Raw genomic sequence first — 24615 nt, 5'->3', positions numbered from 1 at the left:
GTTTTCTAAATGCTGCGCATGTGTTGTCAAATTGATGAAGATGTTTTCTTAATTTGCTTGTGTTTTGTCTTTTTGTATGTGTTTTCTTAAGTTGCAGTGCTGTGAGCTCTCAGGGCCACCGTACTTCTCTGTGCCAGTTGAGATGTTATCTGTGATTATCTGTTTTATTCTAAATAAAATGTGTTAAATTCTTTATATGTGTTGCTTCAACTACATTTCAACTCATTTTGCTTCAGCGGCAGTTTAGCATTTATAATGTGTTACTTAAGTGATGCATGTGTTACACTTTACAATAAGGGTCCAGAAAGCATTCACTAATGGTTAACTAATTAAGTTTTGTAACTTTTATTAATGCTTTATAATGTATTAATTAACTCTGAGCAGTGGACATTAATTAACTGCTTATTAATGCATTAGCTAATGTGTTAGTTAATGTTAGGTAATACATTATAATGATCATTAAACTATTATTAAACTGTTAATTAATGGATAATAATGCATTAACTAACGCTAATTAAGGGACCCTTATTGTAAAGTGTTACCCTTATTTTTATCACACATTCATCCAAAAAAATCACAAAGCCATAAAATATAAGAATATATAAAGGTTCGCTCGCGCTATACGCTACGGTGTACTATAACCCCTTCTTCAACATTAACTTCACAGAGACTCAATAAGTAACGAATAAAACCTTACAGTAGAAGCCACCCTCAGAGAACCCACCAGCTGTCCTCGTTTAGTAATATATTTCCACAGCTAACGTTACACCATTCCACCCGTGTTAAATTTCACCAGGAGCATTTTCACCTCATTGAAAACAGTTAAGTCTAATAATGTGGCTCTACAAACTTCTTACCCTTTCAAAGCTTTAACCACAAAGAGAACAGCTGAAGGGTTTCTCTCAGGAGTGACTCAACATGTGTTTGGTAAGACAACCTTTTTGGGTGAATCTTTTACTGCAAACGGAGCAGCTGAAGGATTTCTCTCCTGTGTGAACCCACATGTGTTTGGTTAAATTCCATTTTAGGCTGAATCTTTTACTGCAAACAGAGCATCTGAAGGGTTTCTCTCCTGTGTGAATCAGCATGTGTCTGGTTAGATCCCCTTTCTGGCTGATTCTTTTACCACAAACAGAGCAGCTGTAGTGTTTCTCTCCTGTGTGAACTGACATGTGTTTGGTTAAATTCCATTTTAGACTGAATCTTTTACTGCAAACAGAGCAGCTGAAGGGTTTCTCTCCTGTGTGAACCAACATGTGTCTGGTTAGATCCCCTTTCTGGTTGCTTATTTTACTGCAAACAGGGCAGCTGAAGGGTTTCTCTCCTATGTGAACCGACATGTGTGTGGTTAAATCCCATTTTAAGCTAAATCTTTTCTCGCACACGGAGCAGCCGAAGGGTTTCTCTCCTATGTGAACCAACATGTGTGTGGTTAGATGCCATTTGAAGCTAAATATTTTACTGCACTCAGAGCAGCTGAAGGGTTTCTCTTGGTTATGAACTGACATGTGTTTGGTTAAACCCCTTTTACGGCTGAATTTTTTACTGCAAACAGAACAGCTGAAGGGTTTCTCTCCGGTGTGAACCCACATGTGTCTGGTTAGATCCCCTTTATGGCGGAATCTTTTACCGCACTCAGAGCAGCTGAAGGGTTTCTCTCCTGTGTGAGTCCTCGTGTGTGTTGTCAGTTCATGTTTAGTTTTGAATGTTTTACCACATTCAGAGTGACTATGTGATTTGTTATCAGTCTTTGGTCTCTTGTTAACATTTTTCACAGATTTTAAATTTGAATGATTGTCTCTGGTCTCTTTCCAATCATCACTGTCATCAGTCTCAGCTTCTGAAGCACTGTCAGTCTTTGGTTGGAAAAGTCTCTCTGGATCTGAGCCCCTGGCTAGTTCTGGTCCTCCACAGTCCACTTCATCAGCCCCTGTTCCCATTTCTTTAGTTTGCCATTCGTGAAGCTGTGAGGACAGAGGTTTCTCTTCATCTTCACTCTTCACAGAGACAGGAGTGAAGGGGAACTTGGTGGTATCAGCCTCCTCCAGTCCTTGAAGCTGCTCTCCCTCCTGACTGCTCCACAGGTCCTCCTGTTCCTCTTTAATGTGAAGGGGCTCAGTGACCTCCTGGTCCAGACTGGAGCTCCTCTCCTGCTGCTCAAGGGGAAAATCTTCTTTACTCAATGACCGCTGCTGGACGTCTAAAGGAAACACTGAAACACACAGAGACATCAAGGTGAGCTGTGAACTTACATTTAAACCAATTATCAAGTAGTTATTAACCAAGTAGTGATTCTAGATATCATTTTAAGTGACCCCTTAAAACCCTAGTTTTACCCTCAAAGTGTCCGCATATTAGTTTATTATTTGTGTCAATAGACACAGGAATGCAGAAGCAACAGCATGTCAGACTGTCAACTTTAAAAGGTCAAATCTTACAATGACTGAATCTACCAGGGCTTGAAGTTGAAAAGCTGAGAAAAGGCGTTTTTCGACCGACGGCACAGGGTGAAAAAGTAGTTCAGGGGTAGATAATCTCCCCCCTGAAAAGCCCCTGCTAGGGGGGTAGTACTTTTCAAAGGTCCCAGGGCTTTCTGGGGGCAGGGCCTGCAATGCTGAACGTGTCTGATTGGTAGATTAACTGCAGTGTTTTTATTCCGCCCGCCGTCCACAATAACATCATCTTTTTTCTTTTTTGTATGTGTGTGTACTTTTCAAAAGAAGAAGCTGTGATTCTCTTGATTTAGCAGCTTGTAACAGTAGTCTCCTCTCAGCCCACCGTGAATGCGTCTCTCCCGGTTCTATTTCATCCCTACTGACTGCCAGAGGCGGTGCTTCAGCACTGGATGATTAATAGTAACAAAGTCATGAGGAATCAACAGGATTGGCCAACCAGCACATACCTCAAGATCAAGAAGTAGAACAGTGTTGATGCAGGACCGCCTCTAATGGATGGGATGTTACAACATTCACCCTGTAGAACCTGGAGAATATGCTGAGAGGCCGCTACACATATGACATCAAGGGGCGCACCTTTCATGGCAACCCAGACTGTAGCTCTGCCTCTTGGAGAGTGACACCGTAATCCAGACGGTGGTGGGTGACTGCCCAGGGTCCAAATTTCTTATATAACACACCAACTGCTAAAAAGCTTCCACCTGTTAGCGTACACGAGTCACATGGATGGGGCTTGTGCATTCATAATAATACACCTGACGTTGTCGCTACACCCAGACCAGGCTCCTGTTGTCCCTCCAGAGACCATACCTAGAGCTGGAGGTAACCTTGGGTTTGGATGCAATATCCAGCTCCCCAACTGGGATAGGGATCCTTCCTGACAGGGAGTTGCATTTGCGAGCTGCAGCAGAGCCTGTGCAGCAGAAAAAAATCAAGTCGTGAAGGAAATGCATGAAGGAGGACGTTCGGCAAGCTGTGAGCCAGGGCATCCATGCCCAGAGAACTGGACCTGTCTGCCAGGGAGAACCACACCTGAGGCAGCGGTTAGCATACCAAGCAGATTGAGAAACATGACAAAAGGCAGACACATGCCCTGTTGGAAGGCAGGGAGCTTGGACAGAATGCTGTCCACCCGCTGAGTTAAGGGGCAAGCAGTTACAGTAATGGAGTCAAGAGCCAACCCAACAAAGGTGGTGACCTGTGACGGGGTCAGATTGCTTTTGCTGAAATTTTCCTTGAGACCCAGACGATCTGTGTGAGCAAGTAGAAGAGCCATGTCCTGGACAATCCGGTCATGCATTGTTGCACAAACCAGCCAGTCGTCCAGATAGTGCAAGATCTTCAGGCCCCGTGCCTGCAGAGACGAGAGGGCTGCTGCAAGACACCTGGTGAACACCAGGAGCAATGGAAGCTCAACTGCAGGCATGTGGCAGAGCCAGAACTTGGGTGCATCCTGCACAGCAGCGAAAGCCGTACCATCTGAAGTAGGACGAGAGAAGCTTTATTGTTGGTTCAGCAAGCATGCAGCTCCTTCAAATACTCACAGTCCCGTGAGCCCCAGTGAGCCTCCAGAGACCTGAGAGCCCATCTCTGAGGCAACAGAAACAGACTCTGGTTCAGATTGTCTGTTGTATGTTTGTTATATGTCTGTTAGTATGTTGTTGTCATTGTATCTTGTCTGTTGTCACTTTGTTTGTGGGAAATTGGGACCCCTATTAAAAGCTTTATGGGGTCACCCCTTTTCATATATCCAACCATTGTGAAATGTTTACTGGATATATATAGATGCATATTTGTGATGATGTGTGCGAATAAACTAAACTAAACTAAACTAAACTCTTCAAGGCTCTACTAGACGTGGGTACCCGAAGCAGCAATAGAAATAGCATCCTCATCATAACCAGTAACTGTGTCCTGAGGGCTAGAAGTAGAAGTGCCCTGTCCCCCAATGCCTGAATGCAGGGCCTGAAGGACAGACTTCACCTGGTCTAGCTCAGCTGTTATCCGTTCTGTCTGCCATCTCATCAGACCTACACTTCTTAGCCCTCTGTTTTGGGGCAGGCACAGTGACTTCTGCCATGCAACGCTTGTGGCTGACAGACTGGCTTGGTATCAGCAGGTCTGAAGGGGAGCCCCCAGGCAGGTCTGAAGGGGAGCCCCCAGGCAGGTCTGAAGGGGAGCCCCCAGGCAGGTCTGAAGGGGAGCCCCCAGGCAGGTCTGAAGGGGAGCCTCAGTGAGGCGAGCAGCACGGACCGCTCTGGGCAAAATACTGCAGTTCATGCAGGGGTGGTGTGGTGGATATCTGGAAATGATAGACTCAAGCGACAACGGTTTGTCTTTGTGAGCTTTATTCCGGCCTTCAGTGAGCTTTGCAAAGCGGTCAGCTGGCAGAGTGATCTAACAACCGAGACAAGGTCTGCTCAACTGACCCAGAGTGAAGATACAACACGGTACTTATTCTCTTCAGAGAATAAGATTATCACATCATTAAACACATTCAAAGAACTGTAAGACAAACAAGAGAGCTTTTTATGACCTCTTGCTTCCTGGTCACCTTCCTGACTTTTAACCTTCTGGTCTGCTCCTCAGCCATGGGAACAGATAACAGTATGCAAATCACCATCATGTCTGTATTTTCCCTTCACAGTGGTCAAAGAGACCCTCCCTCAAATGGTCACTGCCAAGACAGGAGGGACACAAGTCATGGCCATCATCAGGTTGGAGGGGTGCCCTGAAGAAGGGCTGAACGATTTATCATTTTCTGATTGAAATTGTGATTTCAGACAGCGCGATCTTGTGATCGCCAAAGCTGAGTTTTTTTATAGCGCTCCTGACTGATCCAGGATCTGTTGTGTCAACTATTTTACGTCTCCCTGCCATCCTGCCAAGCTCACCAATCAGAAGCGGCATCCTGCTCATGGACAGGTCATGCTAACCAATCAGTATTAATCTGCTCCTTTGTAACATTCACATGTTTTGAAATGGCTTCAGCGGAACCAGAAGCGGAGTTAGGAGATTTAATCCCAAAGAAAAACACCACGTCGGTCATTTGGGAGTATTTCAGGTTGGAGGCTGCAGACGTGCACCAGAAACAGGTTCTGTGCAAAACCTGTCGCGCTACAGTTGCAACATCCAGCAGAAACACTAGTGTTGTAGTACTCGAGACCAGTCTTGGTCTCGAGACCGCTAATTTAAGGTCTTGGTCTTGGAATGAAAAGCTTATTTACTCGGGTCTTATCTCGGTCTCAGACTGGGTGGACTCCGTATTTTATATCAAGACCGGTCGAGACCACCACTGATGCTCTCTGTGTCCCTGTCATTACTGGGATAAGAGAGAACCCCCCTTTCTCAATTCATTCATGTTTTCCTCACCTGTTGTGGCCGCAGTGCTCCGGTGAGAGACACGCCCCCTGCATCCATGCATTAATGAATGAGACAGACAACAGGGAGAGAGACTGTGTGCCCGTGACCAGAGATGTCTGCTAAGTTATTTAATTAAACAATACATAGACATTCAATAACAAACTCTGGAGGCACACTGAGAGAAGGGCACAGCTAAATACCTGCCACAGGATTACCACAGTCAACACCGATAACCCAACAGATACAAACATTACAAATATTAGAAAATAGAAAATGTACAATTTATGAAAATAAAAGGCATAATAAAATAATCCTGCTCAGCTACGACCTCCTACCTCTCCTGGGATCACAGGAAACAGAAACACAGTTTAAACTCTAATATAAAGTGAAAGTTAAACTAACGATGACCAAAACCAAACTTAACGAGTGAAAAGTCTCTCACAGCGAATCAAAAGAAAGGCGGCAAAGACAAAACCAAACCTTGTTTGTTGCTGTCAATTGTATTTAAAGCAAACTTAAATAAAGTAAACAGAAGTCTTTTATTTTGTTTAAAATAGATAGATATGTGATTCCCTCCCACACCTACTTCAACCAGATTACCATCCCACAGCTGTACGCAGAGTATAAAGAAAAAGTGTTAACAGAGCTGAAACATGTGGAGCAGCCACAACTACTGATATGTGGTCAAGCAGAACGATCGAACCGTCTCTTAGTTTGACTGTGTTGGACACAGGCTGCACCTTGGAATTGGTAAGTGTGTGTTTGTGTGTGCGTTTGTCTGTTTGTTTGTTTGTTTGTTTGTTTGTTTGTTTGTTTGTTTGTTTGTGTGTCTGTGTGTGTGCATTTGTTTGTTTGTTTGTTTGTTTGTTTGTGTGTGTGTCTGTGTGTGTTTTAACTTATTTATTTCACTGAAGCTTGATTTGAAGATAATCATGAATCGAATTGAATTGAATCTGCCAGAAAAATCGCAATTACATCTTTTCCTAAAATCGTTCAGCCCAACCCTGCAGGCTCCACAGCCAAGGGACTGTAACATCTCGACACAATCCAACACTATCTCCAGAGAAACAGGTCAAGCAGAAAAACACCATTGCTGTTTCAAAATAAGAGTAACACACTGCAGGAACAATAGTGGGTAGCGAGCGGAGACCACCGCTGACGCTTACGAACAAAACATGGTGGACAGAAAGCGCTACTGCCATTTCAGAATAAGACGCATAACCTCCACCAACACTGTTACAAGAGGGAGGCACCACAGCTCACCAGAACAGGTCGAGCGGAGAGCGTCACCACACGAGCAGTACGTACTGATTTGGCCTAAATTCAGTATGTAGTATGTGAAAAAGAGCAAAATAGAATAGAGTAGAATGTACTTTATTTATCCCTAAGGGAAATTCAGTATGCCAAAACTTCCCGGATGTCTACTGATTCGAGAACATTTCACAGTATGCATCGGACCTTCCTCACGTACTGTTTCCCATAATGCACAGCACCCGTTCCGCTTTTTCTTTATCTTCTTTTTTGGCAGGGGGGAACTCGGTTTTTTAGGTGCTGAGAAAACTTTTAAAATACATATAAACCACTTCTTAACTTTTTAAATCATAAGTGATGCTAAAGAAGCAGTTTATCTATCAGCTTGGCCGTTGTTTACTTCCACTTTTCAAAACCAGAAATCCAGTGATGTCTGGCTCAGCATGCTGCGTAACAGATCGAACAGAACATTCATACTACAGACTAAATTCATACGCAGTATGTAATAGGCAGTACCTACTGCCTATTACATACTACATACTGTGTGGGCTTGCTGTATGATGTTCGCCTTCAGAATAAAGTAGGCATTCTTTTCAAAGAGCTGTTCAAAAGACTGGCTCTTTGGCTCATTGTTATATTTGTTTATTTTTTAGAAGTCAACCAGGGGTAAGTCGTTTTTAATCAAGGAAACAATCACTGGTCGCAGTTATAAGATAAGATTTGGATCAGAATAATTCAAACTTACACATCCCATCAATATATATACTCATTTATATATATTCAGAAATATTGATTATAATTTCATTTGGCATTGTAAACACTCCATAAGATGCTGCCATATCCCCATGCTTCAACAGTGAGATCACTATTTTGAATTTTCCCTCACCTAAAAAACTTTGTGGCACTATAAAAACTACGCAGGCTACAGATAACTTCCATGCCAAACAACTTTACTGTAAAAATTTACACATAAAAACATTTTAACAATACAGAAAAAATGTAAAAATCATGAATAATAATATATATATATGTATATTAAAAATATAAATACAACTTCACATGAAGGCAGCGTGACAACTCAGACTCATGGGGCACGCAGGTGACACATGAAGGCAGCGTGGGCAATCTGCATAAGACGGCTCCCAAATGAACGGCTCGCCACTGCAAATCGGTTCTCATCGTTCACTTAAAAGAGCCGTTCAAAAGGTCGACTCGTTCGCCAACATCACATCTCTACTAGGGATGCTTCTTAAAAGTGAGCCGTGCAGTTCTGCTGAGTACACATGCTGTTAACCACATCAAAATCATAACTATTGTTAAAAGTGTTAGCTTTTGATTCAAAGGTTACAGCACCCTGCCACAGGTGTCAGACCATAGACTGTAAATAAAAATGGACAGCGTTGCTCCGCCTCTTCCCGTTGTACGGTTCTGAAGCCAAAAAATCCCTCTCCAGCCATTCTGCAGCCAGAGTCTGTGAAGCCACTGGGACGAGCTCCGCCCTACAGCGTAGCGTCATAAGATGCTGTGTGTCCATTGAAGTTTCACTCTACGGCGGCTGTCAATCAAAGCAAACCAGGAAGTAAAACCCAGTTTTTTAAACTCTAATAACTAACGAAAAAGAAACAAAACAGTCAAATACTAACTACATATCACCACAGCATACAGATGTGAGAAACATTCGTACCACGTGTATTTATTTTTTTAAGTTTGACCGCAGCCCCATTCAACTGAATGGGGGAGATGGATTTTGTTGACCTATACTGCAGCCAGCCACCAGGGGGCAGTCACACTGCTGAAAGCTTCACCTCCAGCCAGGCGAGTTGAACCCGTGTCAGACTAACATGTGGGGGAAATTATGATTTATACTATGAAAGCCTCTCTGTTGATGATTTTCACCTGAAAACAGTTTGGGTTTTTTTGCTTTAAAGAGCTGAACAGATAACCTCCGAAGATGTGAAGCTCAATCAAACACATTAGAATCATAGACATACGTAGATGCCGCATAGACTAGTCGAGAGTACGTCAACGCCATGTTGAATGTGGAAATCTTTTAAGATGTGCACACACATGTAAGAAGAAACATGCTTCCTGATTGTTGTTATATGACCATACTGGTGTAAATTTGACTTCATACCATTAGCAGAGCTTTCCAAATATACGCCACCAAAGCTTTGTAGCAGTCTCCACAGTGTTAATGTTACCTTTTAAAAACTCCTGAAGTGCTAAGCTCAAACAGTGTAAAACACCAGGACACCTGTTAAATCCCTATAGTAAATCCCTTCACTTGTGCAGTCGGTTGAAATGTCTCAACTCTTAGCCCTCACATGATCTAAAACATAACATATGGACAACTGACCTTTAATACAATGCAGTTTCAAAAACGATATTCCTCATTTAAAGGCCATAGAGCAGTGTTATGAAAGAGAGACAGGGGAAACGGGAGCAAAACGAAGGAATAGCACTGTCAGAGTGCAGGATGGCTGAAAATATGAAATTAAAATGAAAAATCAAATAAAAATCAAACTAACAATAGTCAATGTAGAGTAATGTGATCAAAACGAGTAAGTGATGATAGTGAAACAGTCAGACTTGGATGTTGGGCGTATGTAGCTTAACAGTATAACAGTAACATACTGAACGTTTTTTCCGCATTAAATGATAATTTATTTAATTTAAAATGTCTATAATTTCAGTAATGGAGTTTATCTTTCATTCCACTGCCAAAAAGCAGACTCACTGCCAGTTACAGCCTTTTATTCATTTGATAAACAAACTTCGTACTTTCTTTTCTAAATAATTGTCATTTTTAGTACTTACATTAATTCTGATCCTTTATTGTAAAAACGGTTGATCAAAATGAGAGAAACAGTGATTATTTTTCACTAAACCTACAGTTTTACATCTACTTGTATTAATCATAGACTGCAAATAAAAATGAATTTATTAATATATTAATTTATTTATTATTAATTATTATATTAATTTATTTATTAATGTATTAATTTACACGGCGGACCCGCCACATTCAACATGGCGGACTCGCTGACGTATCGCAGCAGCGGGAAAGCACAGTCAATGCGGCGTCTACGTATAGGTCTATGATTCTAATCATTACAGCTCAGCCAGGGAAGAGTCTTTAAATCCAAGTAACTACATCATGTTCTTAGCAGGATCTAGTTGCAGCTAATATAGATGTTAGTTAAAGATCGGCTCCCTGAAACATCACTTGAAACATTAAACCAACCTGCTCTCTGCAGCTTTATCTCCGGTGTTAACATCACATCCAGCAGTTTCCTCTGTCGGTGAAGCTCCTCTTCATATCCAGATGTTGTTCTGTTTTCTGTTAGGTCTCTAGTCACCGCAGCGAGCAGCCTCCGTTTGAATAAATCTTTAAGATCCTGAAACCCGGACATTTTACTCACATCCAAGAGTCCACGAAGGAAAAGAAACACGCGACGCTGAAGACTTTTCAGTAACCCGGATACCAAACCACTACTTCCTGGAAAGGCATCTGGCCTTCAGAATAAAAGACAGTCCATCTTCTTCTTCTTCTTCTTCTTCTTCTTCTTCTTCTTCTTCTTCTTCTTCTTCTTCTTCTTCTTCTTCTTCTTCTTCTTCTTCTTCTTCTTTTTTTTTTCTTCTTCTTCTGTTAATTTTTTTTGGGCGGTTGGCATCAATAGAAGTTGCATTACAGCCACTCACTGGTTTGTAATAGTCCTACAACTGATTAAGTACACTCAAAGTGATCCCTCTCAAAAATACACAGTTCTACACTCAGCTATTATTATCTGGGTTGCCCTAGTCCAGTTGTTGTGAAGGTATGATGATTTAGGACTGTAAATTATGCTGGTAGGGATAGTGTGGCCACCATGGTGCATCGGTAAGAATGCAGGAAACTGGAAGTTTTCTTCAATCTTCTTTATTGCTGGTTCTTGGGGTTTGTTATCTGAGAGTGTGTGGTGGGTGTGTGTGTGTGTGTGTATGTGTGTGGTTTTGTTTCTGAACGCACACACGATAACATAAACTCCCTCACTCTCAGTCAACCAATCTCTTCTCCCAACTGCCTCCACCACATCTGCCCATCAAAGCAACCACGATCCCTTGGGGCAGGGCAACAACAAGGGCTCTGATTGGTCGGTTGCAGCTACCTAAGGAGCGTGACACACACAACAACACTCAAGAACTCAAAACACTCAAGAACTCAAGTCCTTCATGACACCAGTGGTGTCCAAACTTTTTTCAAAGAGGGCCACATTTGATGCTGTCAGATTACCTCAGAGCCAGTGGCTCCTACTGAGACTTAGGAATCATAAAAGTTATATATGAAATCTCTATTTAATAACAATTATTTTACATATTTTCTCAATTAAACAGAAACTAGGTAGTCCTCAGTTCTCCACAAGCCACTTAAACATTAGAAAACTTTATCTTCTTCTGGAAGAAAATATTTTTCATTAGGGTCAGGCAATGTGGGAAAAATATTGTATCATTTTCCTATGGCAAGATCACGATCTGGATTTCATCACACTTCTTTTTTATGTTGTTTTTAAGACTATTCTGACCAGCAGACAACATTTTAAGAACAAAATCATTCCTTTCCTGTGTTCCGAACCATTTTTGTGCATCAAAGTTAGCCTTTTCTGTACCATTTCATATATATGATATTGTCTTGTGTCTTCTGAACTTTTAGTGTTCATAAAAAATGTTTTCAAATCATGATAAAATCATTAATTTGAAAACCTGTCAACTTAAAGTGTTCTTGTGTTTCTTCTTTATTGTCGTCTTGCAGAATTCCCAGTGCTTTGGCTTTAGACAGGTAATCCATATGAAACTTATTGAGATGTTTCTGGATTGACTTTAGTTTTGTTTGTGCGCTTGAAAGAAACTGCAAATGCACAGATGATTCAGAAGGTGATTCATTTCTGTGCTATAAATAACACATTTTCAGATGGAAGCTTGGGGCCATAAATAAATGGATCTTGGGCCGCGATTGGCCCCCGGGCCGTACTTTGGACATGCCTGCCCTTCCCTAAGGGTAACGTCCAACTCCTCCCCAGTGATGTCTACAATGTCCAAGAATCTTCTCACAGCGTCCAGCACCATTTCAGAATCAGAATCAGAATCAGAATCAGAATCAGAATCAGAATCAGAATCAGCTTTATTGGCCAGGTATGCTTGAACACACAAGGAATTTGACTTTGGTAAACTGTGCTATCTTTGTACAAGGCATATAATATATATATATATGTGTGTGTATATATATATATGTACAGACTAAAATAATATGATAATAGTGCAGTGGTGAGAAGCAGAGTTAGTTTTACATTAAAAAAAAGTTTATGGAGGTGATAGTTAAATAAAAAAATAAATAAAATCTGTGAAATCTGCTTGGAGAATTGTTACATTGTATATCTATATGTATATTTACAGAGAGTATTGATCTGACAGGTATGACACTGTTATGGTTTAGTGTTCATCAGAGTGACAGCCTGGGGGAAGAAACTGTTCTTATGGCGGGTTGTTTTGGCGCACAGTGATCTGTAGCGTATGAAGGTAGATATGTTGCCAAATGCACAAGCTTGTAGACTTGATTTGAGAACCTGCAGAATACGATTTGAGAACTTGTGGATCAAAAATGTGAACTTGTATGTTTCATTTTTCACTTGTAAAAAAAAATCACACACATGTGAACTGAATTTGAGGTTAGAGAAAAAAATATACATGGTGGCTTGTGGAAAAAATGTGAACTTGTATTTTGAAAATTTTTAACTTGTAAAAAATATTCATACAGTCACAAAAAAAATATTCATACAGTCACAAAAAACATTCACACATGTGTAGATTGATATTTACAACCACAACTCAGTGATTACAGCCTCTCAAATCGGTCCCTGTAACTTCACGAATGAGTTTTCTCACATTGCAAAGTGACGAATCTGCGCGCTTGACTTTTGCAACACTTCTTGCACTGATGTGTAGCAAAAATAATTTGCACTTGTAGTTGTGGGAGGAGGGGCAGAAGGGGAGGGGCTGGTCAGTGGTGGGGTGAGAGGTCAACCAATAAGAAATCAGAAGACAAAGCGCTGTTCTGCTCTGCTGTCCTCCTCCCCTGTATCAGTGGCTGCCGAGCTCCGGGCTTCTTACTGCTACAGGCTACGGGGGAAATGACCGGACTTTGCTTCTAACTACGTGTTTAAAAACTGTAGAAGTGCCAGACAGTTGTTTTTCAGTTATATGACGAGGAGACCAGCCCGGGTTCTGATTCTTACAGGGATTTTTTATTGTTTTTGACGTGGGGTTGTATGAGTTTCATGTTACCGATAGATATAGCCACACTAGTTTGTGATCTGATGGTACATCTTAATTCCCAAAGGTCTAGAGGGACTGTTACCAAATCTAGCTTGTGACAGTATGAAGTGTTCTCAGTTCATTGTGTGTAAACTGTAAACATTAGCTCACAGTTTACACACCTGCACCACCAGGTCACGTGAGAATCTCTCTTGCTCTCCAGCTTAGCTAAGTCGGAGTCCTGAGGAAATGCTACATTCAAATTTATGCTAGTTTTCTGTGACTACAAATCCTAGCTTTAAAAGAACACAAATGTACTGAGTTCAGGCCAAGCGGCAACCTCCGGTCTAAAAATATGAGTCCAATGCGGAAGTGTTAGAAGCTGCAGTTCATCGAGGATCCGCTTGAGGCTGGCTCCGGAAGTACCGGAAGTCACATACACATGAATGGGGAAAAGACGATCTTTGCAGCATTAATAAACATGTTTACAGCCTGGTACAAAAGATGAGTGTAGTCTGAATAGCTAATTTCTCAATGTCCTCTCACTGTGAGGGGGGTGATTTTTTTCTAATTCGGTAATTTAGAAGATATTGAGATTACTAGTCTTCCAATGAGAGGCACAGCTGCCTGCAGGAATACTGCAGCTGTTGGCTAGGGGGCTCAAAGCCCGCCTCTTTACGTCACACTGGTTCGACAGAAGCAATATGGCTGCCACAGCCGATTGGTCTCAAAACAGCTCTTCAGAAACAGATGGGTGACGTCACGGATCCTACGTCCATATTTTTTAGTCTATGGTTCAGGCACAAGAGCTTACTCAAAACCAACAGAACATAAAGAGGATCAGAAACAGGAGCTGGGGACAGTGGAGGACAAGAACTAGCAGAGGACTCAGATTCAGAGTGACACTTACAATCTGGTACACACCGTGTTGGTTTTCACCACAACTGTTATCGGGGAAGCTGTGGCCCAGTGATGAAGTGGGTTGTCTCACAATTGAAAGGTTGGCGGTGGGGCTGCAGTATCTGAATATTTTAGTAATTGAGTATTTTATCAATTATTTTGGTTATTAATAGAGCAATTGAATAAGAAATGTTGCATGCCCAGGTTTTTCCTTTTTTTAAGTTATATTTTGGGGTTTTTACGCCTTTATTTTGGAGAGGAGAGGACAGTGGATAGAGAAGGAAACCTGGAGACAGTGGGGGAATGACATGCAGAAAAGGGGCCCTAGGCTGGAGTTGAGCCCGGGATGCCCATTATTTCTGTCATTACTGCTGTTACAATGTAAATTACCCTGTTGTAGTTATAATAGTTATTTTGTCTTATTTCTAGTCTTAAATAATTATTATACCTTATAATAATTATTATACCCAATGTTCATTATTTAAGTTTAATACGTTTAAATTCTACATTTAAACACAACAATATAATATCTGTCCAACACTTTACTGACAGTTGTTAAAGTAGAGAGTGAAGACAGAGGGTAAATGCTAATAAAGTGTGCACACACTCTGTCAGTGCCTGAGATCTGCCACGCCCCTGCATAGCAGCTTTAGGAGGTATTTGTTTAGTTTTGTATTTTGTTTACAATTTAAAAAAAGTATTAGTTGTTTGTTGATTTTCTTTGTTCTTTGGTTTGCTTGCTTGCCCTCAAGAAAAGACAGAAAAACAGAACTCTTGCATGGACTATGAACTTCTTTTTCCTGCGTGCATTACATACCCACGGTGCATCAGTGACCCTTTGATTATGGATTCTTCTCTGCCTGTTGTGGTGGATTGAACATGAAACTGTCCTCATTCAGCTCTCCTTCGTTCTCTGAGCTCTGAGGTTCACACACCTTTAAAAAGAAACTAATGTCACAACTTTGAACCCTGCTGCTATCATCACCACCGCTCATGGTTTAACTTTCTTTGGAGAGATTGCTAACCTAAAGATTCTCTCACCTGCTCCGCTCCTTCCTCAGATTGATGGACAGCATCCAATATGAAAATGTACGTAGCCTGCCTGTAGTAGGCTAACTGAAGCTAATATTTTAGCCATGTTGTTTTGATGCTAATGGAAGCTAATGGTTTCCCCTCACCTTACGGTCTATGGTGTCAATAAGCAGAATCTAAATGTGTCTGAACCCTTTTCTGTGGATTGATTTGACATGACGTGTGATCAGTTTGACTCTGGTGTTGCTTATATTAGTGAAAGTTAATAACCATTATCAAAGGGTTGTCAAGGGGTTTGGACCAATCAGAATCAAGCATCTTAGACAAGCGGAAGGTCAGACAGCCAGGTAATAAGTGTAGTTAAAGTCTGAGTTGGAAACTTTGATTATGTTCTAATTTTTTAGACAAATGGTCAGTACATGAAGTTAAAAAAAAAACCAACCCCTTGGATTCAGAGGAAGAATTCTTTGGCGCTGAACAGATTGGATCAGATCATTCCTCTGACACATCCAGCCTCATGATCTAATCAAGGCTGACTCAAGACAAGCTTGCCAGCGTTTGCTTTGTGTGTGAACATGTGGTACTGAAGAATCTCTTATAAAAGAACAACCAAAAGACGATCAAAAAGGCGGAGGAGAGTGGAAAGTTAAAGCTCCAGTATTCTCAGCGGCAGAACTAACACCACTTTTCAGCTTCATGAAGAACATGAAGAGGTGAACACGGAGAAGTGCAATACTTATAATGTAAATAGGGATGTGGTTACAAAACAATGCAGACAGATTAATTGTACAAGTTGTGGAAGTTTACAATTGTTTCATGTTACGTGGGTATTTTTATTGTTTTATATATAGTTACCAAGGATGCCCTGACCTTAAAACAGCCACTTAGGGTGCCCTGAAACAGACCTAAATCAGTCACTGAGGGTGCCTTGAAACAGACCTTAAAACAGTCACTTAGGGTGCCCTGAAACAGACCAGAAATCTTAGCATTGATATACATAATGCGTTTTATTTCATGACGCTAAGAATAGTATTGTAATATCTGTTGTTGAACCTTATAAGGATTCTGTTGGCTATACTTTGGATCTTGTTTTACCTTCCACTGGAGGAAAATGCTCCACCCTCCATCGATCTTGAGTATTTGCACATTAATATTTAATCCTACTCTGAATTTTGTATGACTTAATTTGATCGACTTGGACTGATTTGTTGTTACCTCATGTGAAGCACATGTGTTTGTATGTGAATGAAAGACGCAATAAAATAAGTTTGAGTTGAGTGCTTTTAATTTGAAGGCCGGATGAGGGTCGTGTTTTAGTATCCGGGTCACGAGGTCAATCTCCGGCGGAGCACAGTTAGCATGACTAGATGTTGACAGGAGCAGTCCTCTCTGCAAAGACACCAGCGTGTAGTTTTCTTTCCTTCTCGGACTCTTGACGTGTGGAGAATGTCCGGGTTTCAGGATCTGACAGGTTGGTTTTCTTTGCTCTGCTGGAAACGTGTTTCCTGATGATGTTTCAGAGAGATGAGCCTTTAGCTAAGCTTTAGAGACGCACAGAGTGAGTTAGCTGCAGCTAGCTCCTGCTCAGTAAACCATGTAGTTTAGTGGACTTAAAGAGTCTGTAGTGGCTGTGCTGTGATGATGATAATGTGTCTGATATAACAGAGCTTTCCAAATATACGCAACAAATGTTTTGTAGAAGTCTTATAAAAACTCATTCACTGCTTAAACAGTAAAAATGCAATTAAAAAACCGATATTCCTCAGAATGGGCATTTAAAGGCCACAGAGCAGTGTTATGAAAGAGAGACAGGGGAAACGAAACGCACGAACAGGCTGAAAATATGAAAGTAGAATGAGTAAATATTTGGAGCAGGTTATGGATACAGGTGATCAAACTAACAAGTGTCAAAAGAGCTGTATGGAAGTAGACTAACACTGGGTGATTAATGTGATCAGAATGAGTAAAGTGGTCATAGTGAAACAGTAATATGTTGGGCATATAACAGTAGAACAGTAACTACTGAACTTTTTTTTTTTTTTTCATGAAATGATATTTTATGAAATTAAAAATGTCTATAATTTCTGTAATGTAGTTTATAATTCCGCTGCTAAAAAGCAGACTCACTGCCAGTTACAGCCTTTTATTCATGTAATAAACAGACTTTGTACTTTTTTCCCTAAATAATCCTCATTTTTAGTTCTAGCATTAATTGTAATCCTTTAAATACTCAATTGCAAGAAAAAGTCTTGCATTAAAAATCCTAAATCAGTTAAAGGAGGTATTACTGAGAAAGATGGATACAGTTCTAATCATTTATTGAAAGAAACCATGTGAGAAGAAGTTTAGTGGAAAATGTCATTATCTGGTGAAAGCGTCAAAACAATGGACATTAGAAATATGACGTTAACTACACATTGCTTTTTGCATGATGTCAAAACCCTTAGAGGTTGGAAAGCGCTGGCCTGATTGTAAACACTTGTTGTATTTCAAATGCTTTTGTAATATTTTCATGATTAATAAAGCTCCTAGTGTGAGAGCTGCAGAGCCGCTCTTGAACTGGTTTTCCCAGCCGAAAGCTGGTTCAATTGCAGTCCAAAAATGAAAAAACGGTTCTCAATTGAGTGCTGGCTCCGAAACCGACCCTGAAACTGCCTCAGTCGAAAATGGGTATTTGACCACCCCTGCATGAACTGCAGTATTTTGCCCAGAGCAGTCTGTGCTGCTCGCCTCACTGAGGCTGTGTCTGGGTCAGACCTGCCCCGGGGCTTCCCTTCAGACCTGCTGATACCAAGCCAGTCTGTCAGCCACAAGCGTTGCATGGCAGAAGCCACTGTACCTGCCCCAAAACAGAGGGCTAAGAAGTGTAGGTCTGATGAGATGGCAGACAGAACGGATAACAGCTGAGCTAGACCAGGTGAAGTCTGTCCTTCAGGCCCTGCATTCAGGAATTGGGGGACAGGGCACTTCTACTTCTAGCTCTCAGGACACAGTTACTGGTTATGATGAGGATGCTATTTCTATTGCTGCTTTGGGTGCCCACTTCTAGTAGAGCCTTGCCGAGTCTGTTTCTGTTGCCTCAGAGATGGGCTCTCAGGTCTCTGGAGGCTCACTGGGGCTCAGGGGACTGTGAGTATTTGAAGGAGCTGCATGCTTGCTGGACCAACAATAAAGCTTCTCTCGTCCTACTTCAGATGGTAGGGCTTTCGCTGCTGTGCAGGATGCACCCAAGTTCTGGCTCTGCCACATGCCTGCAGTTGAGCTTCCATTGCTCCTGGTGTTCACCAGGTGTCTTGCAGCAGCCCTCTCGTCTCTGCAGGCACGGGGCCTGAAGATCTTGCCCTATCTGGACGACTGGCTGGTTTGTGCACCGATGCGTGACTGGGTGGTCCAGGACATGGCTCTTCTACTTGCTCACGCAGATCGTCTGGGTCTCAAAGTAACATTCAGGAAAAGCAATCTGACCCCGTCACAGGTCACCACCTTTGTTGGGTTGACTCTTGACTCCATTACTGTAACTGCTTGTCCCTCAACTCAGCGGGTGGACAGCATTCTGTCCAAGCTCCCTGCCTTTCAACAGGGCATGTGTCTGCCTTTTGTCATGTTTCTCAATCTGCTGGGTATGCTAACCAGTGCCTCAGGTGTGGTTCTTCTTGGGCTGTTGTCTCACCACCCCTTGCAGATGTGGCTGGCCAACCTTGGTCTGGAGGCAGCACAACTCGGACATAGACAGAGGAGAGTGTTAATGTCTCGATAATGCCTTTTCCCCTCACCCCTTGGAGGGACAGGGACTTTACCACGAGGGGCGTTCCCCTGGGTGCCTGTCCGTCTCGCTAGAAAACCGTCTGCACAGACGCATTCCCCAATGGGTGGGGTTGAACATGCTGGAGCTTCTGGCAGTGCACCTTGCCCTTCAGCATTTCCTTCCACTTCTGACAAGGTAACATGTTCCTCCACCAGGGAAATGGCGCTTCAGGAGGGCAGAGGTGGAGCTCTTTGCTTGCAGAGAGTTGACCCACTGCCCTCTGGGGTTCTCCCTGGCAGACAGGTCCAGTTCTCTGGGCATGGATGTCCTGGCTCACAACTAGCCGAACGTCCTCCTTCATGCATTTCCCCTTTGTCTCTCATACTTCCGATACTCCTGAGGATGCTTCAGGAGGGCCACAGACTGCTCCCGGTGGCCCCATTCTGGCCAGCAACGACTTGATTTTCTCTGCTGCACAGGCTCTGCTGCAGCTCGCCAATGCAACTCCCTGTCAGGAAGGATCCCTATCCCAGTTGGGGGGCTGGATATTGCATCCGAACCCAAGGTTACCTCCAGCTCTAGGTATGGTCTCTGGAGGGACAACAGGAGCCTGGTCTGGGTGTAGCGACAACGTCAGGTGTATTATTATGAATGCACAAGCCCCATCCATGTGACTCGTGTACGCTAACAGGTGGAAGCTTTTTAGCAGTTGGTGTGTTATATAAGAAATTTGGACCCTGGGCAGTCACCCACCACCGTCTGGATTACGGTGTCACTCTCCAAGAGGCAGAGCTACAGTCTGGGCTGCCATGAAAGGTGCGCCCCTTGATGTCATATGTGTAGCGGCCTCTCAGCATATTCCCAGGTTCTACAGGGTGAATGTTGCAACATCCCATCCATTAGAGGCGGTCCTGCATCAACACTGTTCTACTTCTTGATCTTGAGGTATGTGCTGGTTGGCCATTCCTGTTGATTCCTCATGACTTTGTTACTATTAATCATCCAGTGCTGAAGCACCGCCTCTGGCAGTCAGTAGGGATGAAATAGGACAACAGTTTCATCTGTAACTACGGTTCTTTAAGTCTCAGATGACCGCCAGAGTGCTTAGTCACTTAGAATCCTTGTGGTTTTGCGAAAAGATTAAGGGACTATTGCAAGTGGTCACTAGAGATGGATTTGGAGACACCTGATCTTGTCAGGTGTGAACATCCCAGCCAAGAGTCATGGTAACACCAAATTATTGAGAATATTACTGCCTTTATTAAAACTCTTCAATTTTAAGAAACATCAGACTTCCACCCCATCATCAGCGTGTGCCTCTTGCTCCAGTCCAGATTTAAAATCATGCAGGAGAGGGGAGTCATGTTATTTATGCATAATGGTGAAGCAAATCTAAACTTTGTAAGAGATGCATTAAAAAACCTGTTCGAGTTTCTCAATGCTTTTGCCATTGTTGTTATGGCTATTGGAGTGGGAATGTAATACATGTGTTTGAATGGGTTTGTGATGCCATCATCCTCACAGGAGCTACATACCACCAGCTCTGGTTTTCAAATGAATCCACTCTGGATCCCTGATTCAACAGTTTGTGTTTGCAGCCTCCCAAAATGCTGTTTATGTGTACAGTAATGGCCAAAATGGAACAACATTCAGTTTTATATCAAGTTGTTTCTGTGTAAAGAGCCTTTAACTGTTTTCAATGACTTTAATGACAGCCAGACCAGCCATCAGAAAAGAGTAGTGGACTGCTGGACTGTTTCTCAGCTTCTCAACTTCAAGCACCGATAGATTCAGTCATTGTAAGATTTGACCTGTAAAGTTGACAGTCTGACATTGCTTCTGCATTCCTGTGTCTATTGACACAAATAATAAACTAATATGCGGACACTTTGAGGGTAAAACTAGGACTTTTAAAGGGGTCACTTATAATGATGATATCAAGAATCACTACTTCAAGATTGGTTTAAATGTAAATTCACAGCTCACCTTGATGTCTCTGTGTGTTTCAGTGTTTCCATTAGACGTCCAGCAGCTGTCACTGAGTAAAGAAGATTTTCCCCCTGAGCAGCAGGAGAGGAGCTCCAGTCTGGACCAAGAGGTCACTGAGCCCCTTCACATTAAAGAGGAACAGGAGGACCTGTGGAGCAGTCAGGAGGGAGAGCAGCTTCAAGGACTGGAGGAGGCTGATACCACCAAGTTCACCTTCACTCCTGTCTCTGTGAAGAGTGAAGATGAAGAGAAACCTCTGTCCTCACAGCTTCATGAAGGGCAAGCTAAAGAAATGGAAACAGGGGCTGATGAAGTGGACTGTGGAGGACCAGAACTAGCCAGGGGCTCAGATCCAGAGAGACTTTTCCAACCAGAGACTGACGACGCTTCAGAACCTGAGACTGATGACAGTGACGATTGGAAAGAGACCAGAGACAATCATTCAAATTTAAAGTCTTTGAAAAACTTTAACAATAAGAGACCAAAGACTGATAACAAATCACAAAGTTGCTCTGAGTGTGGTAAAACATTCAAAACTAAACGTGAACTGACAACACACATGTTCGTTCACACAGGAGAGAAACCCTTCAGCTGCTATGTGTGTGGTCAAAGATTTAAACACAGGCGTAGACTCAAACTTCACATCACACATCACAGAGAGCAGAAACCCTCCAGCTGCAGTGTTTCTGACCAAAGAGTCTGCAGGCAGAATCAGTTAGAAACGCAAAAGTGTATTACAAATCCGACTTTGGAGCTCCCTCAAAACAAAACAGAGCTGAAAACAGAGGCAGAATCTAGAGCTGATGGAAATGGTCATGGAGTACCAGACCTTGAAACATTTAAACGCAAACAGAAGTTGGCCATAAAAAAGGGGATGCAAATGATAGGAAAGGCTTTTAGCTGCTCTGTTTGCAGTAAAGGATTTAGCCAAAAGGGGAATCTAACCTCACACATGTTGGTTCACACAGGAGAGAAACCCTTCAGTTGCTCTTTGTGTGGGAAAAGATTCAGCCATAAAGGGAATTTAACCAAACACATGTTGGTTCACAGCGGAGAGAAACCCCTCAGCTGCTCTTTGTGCGGGAAAAGTTTTAGCCATAAAGGGAATCTAACCACACACATGTTGGTTCACACAGGAGAGAAACCCTTCAGCTGCTCCTTGTGCGGGAAAAAATTCAGCCATAAAGGGAATCTAACCACACACATGTTGGTTCACACAGGAGAGAAACCCTTCAGCTGCTCCATTTGTGGTAAAAGATGTAGTCATAAAGGGGGTCTTACTACACACATGTCGGTTCACACGGGGGAAAAACCCTGCAGCTGCTCTGTTTGCGGTAAAGGATTTAGCCAAAAAGTGAACTTAACTTCGCACATGTTAGTTCACACAGGAGAGAAACCCTTCAGTTGCTCTAAGTGTGGGAAAAGATTCAGCCATAAATGTAATCTAACCGAGCACATGTGGGTTCATGCAAGAGAAAAATCCTTCAGCTGCTCTGTTTGTGTTAAAAGATTTAGCCAAAAAGGGCATCTAACCGCACACATGGTGGTTCACACAGGAGTGATACCCTTCAGTTGCTCTGAGTGTGGTAAAAGATGTAACCATAAAGGGGATCTAGCCAAACACATGTTGGTTCACACCGGAGAGAAACCCTTCGGCTGCTCTTTGTGTGGGAAAAGATTCAGCCTTAAAGGAAATCTAACCAAACACATGTTGGTTCACACTGGAGAGAAACCCTTTGGCTGCTCTGTTTGCAGTAAACAGTTTAGCTTAAAAGGACATCTAACTGCACACATGTTGGTTCACACCGGGGAGAAACCCTTCAGCTGCTCCGAGTGCGGTAAAAGATTTAGCTTAAAAGGCCATCTAACCAAACACATGTGGGTTCACACAGGAGAGAAACCCTTTGGCTGCTCTGTTTGTGGTAAAAGATTCAGCCAAAAAGGCCGTCTAACCAAACACGTCAGTTCACACCTGAGAGAAACCCTTTAGCTGCCCTGATTCTGGTAAAAACTTTAAAAGGGAAAGAAGTCTTCAGAGCCACATTGTGAGACTCAACTGCTTTCAATGAGGTGAAAATGTTCCCTGATCTCCTCAGTTAAAAGAACACAAATGTACTGAGTACAGGCACAAGAGCTTACGCAAAACCAAACGGAACATAAAGAGAAACAGGAGCTGGGGACTGTGGAGGACAAGAACTAGCCGAGGACTCATTTTCAGAGTCACACTTACAATCTGGTACACACCGTGTTGGTTTTCACCACAACAACTGAGGAGTGGTTGTCTCACAATAGGACTGTCAACGAATATTCTAAATTCGAATATATATTAGAATATTTAAAAAACGGAGATTCAATTGTGAAAATTAATATTCGATTGTGGAAAAAAACACATTGGCGATTGCTTTGCGAGCGGGCGCACTGCATGACGGGTCAGGGACAGGTCACAGGAGTCACACATGCACAGCGTGAAGCAGACGGCAGAGAGAAATCTTTCCCTCCCCGGATCCTCAGTGCGCTCTGAACGCATCTTTTCCTCCGCTGGGAACATAGTGAATAAAAAGAGATCTGTCTTCTTCACATGTGGACTGTCTCGTGTTTTTGACAAATAACCTGTCAGGCCTAAGACCCTGCATTGACAGTGGACTAAAAGAGCCCGACAATCAGTGACACTGGGATAAAATGCAGTTTTTCCTCTTTTTTTTATACAAGCACCAAGAATGTAAGTGGACTACTTTTTCATTTTTAACTTTAACTTCAATTAATGTTAATAATATTCGCTTCAATCACTGAATGAAGCCTGCCTATATTAGGGACAAGAGTCGGGACATTTAATTGCTCGCACAAGTCTTGTTCAGCATCATAGACTGTTCTGCACTCACTCCATTAGGTCATTTACTTGTTTTGTAATGTGTAGGTATGTTTTAGGCATGTTATACCTTAAATAAAAATACATATACAAGTAGTTATGTCTCCTTGTATTAGTTTGTCCACCTGTTATTGACATAATGCGCAAATATAGATATTCCAATGGTTCGAACCTATGGGATTTTTTTTAGAGCGAATATTCAAATGCCATTTTGGACAATTTTGACAGCCCTATCTCACAATTGAAAGGTTGGCGGTGGGGCTGCAGTATCTGAATATTTTAGTAATTTAATATTTTATCAATTATTTTGGTTATTAATAGAGCAATTGAATAAGAAATGTTGCATGACTAGGTTTTTCCTTTTTTTAAGTTATATTTTTTGGGGGTTTTACGCCTTTATTTTGGAGAGGAGAGGACAGTGGATAGAGAAGGAAACCTGGAGACAGTGGGGGAATGGCATGCAGAAAAGGGGCCTTAGGCTGGAGTTGAGCCCATTAGTTGGATGCCCATTATTTTTGTCATTACTGCTGTTACAATGTAAATTACCCTGTTGTAGTTATAATAGAGCTTTGTGTTATTTTGTCTTATTTCTAGTCTTAAATAATTATTATACCTTAAGCTCATTAGTCTGCCTGATGCACATTTAAGTTGAATACATTTTGATTCTACATATAAACACAACAATATAATATCTGTCCAACACTTTACTGTTAGTTGTTAAAGCA

At 42.1% G+C, this 24615-nt stretch overlaps 2 protein-coding genes across 2 annotated transcripts; one reads left to right on the top strand and one right to left on the bottom strand.

The window, feature by feature from the left end:
• Nucleotides 1–528: 528 nt before the first annotated feature.
• Nucleotides 529–10622, bottom strand: LOC117823915 (gastrula zinc finger protein XlCGF57.1-like). The gene is made up of 2 exons (XM_034699193.1): nucleotides 10315–10622; nucleotides 529–2212 (listed from the first exon to the last, which is right to left on the bottom strand). Exons 1-2 carry the CDS (start codon nucleotides 10481–10483, stop codon nucleotides 903–905), a joined length of 1479 nt encoding a protein of 492 aa, XP_034555084.1. The 5' UTR covers nucleotides 10484–10622; the 3' UTR covers nucleotides 529–902.
• Nucleotides 10623–16645: 6023 nt separating this feature from the next.
• LOC117823766 (gastrula zinc finger protein XlCGF57.1-like) lies at nucleotides 16646–23372 on the top strand. The gene is made up of 2 exons (XM_034698997.1): nucleotides 16646–16761; nucleotides 21045–23372. Exons 1-2 carry the CDS (start codon nucleotides 16737–16739, stop codon nucleotides 23012–23014), a joined length of 1995 nt encoding a protein of 664 aa, XP_034554888.1. The 5' UTR covers nucleotides 16646–16736; the 3' UTR covers nucleotides 23015–23372.
• Nucleotides 23373–24615: the final 1243 nt, after the last annotated feature.

Source organism: Notolabrus celidotus, chromosome 13 (assembly GCF_009762535.1).
Source record: "Notolabrus celidotus isolate fNotCel1 chromosome 13, fNotCel1.pri, whole genome shotgun sequence".
Classification (NCBI taxonomy): domain Eukaryota; kingdom Metazoa; phylum Chordata; class Actinopteri; order Labriformes; family Labridae; genus Notolabrus; species Notolabrus celidotus.
Note: the sequence above shows the minus strand (reverse complement) of the source record. Positions and strands in the feature narration are given on the sequence as shown.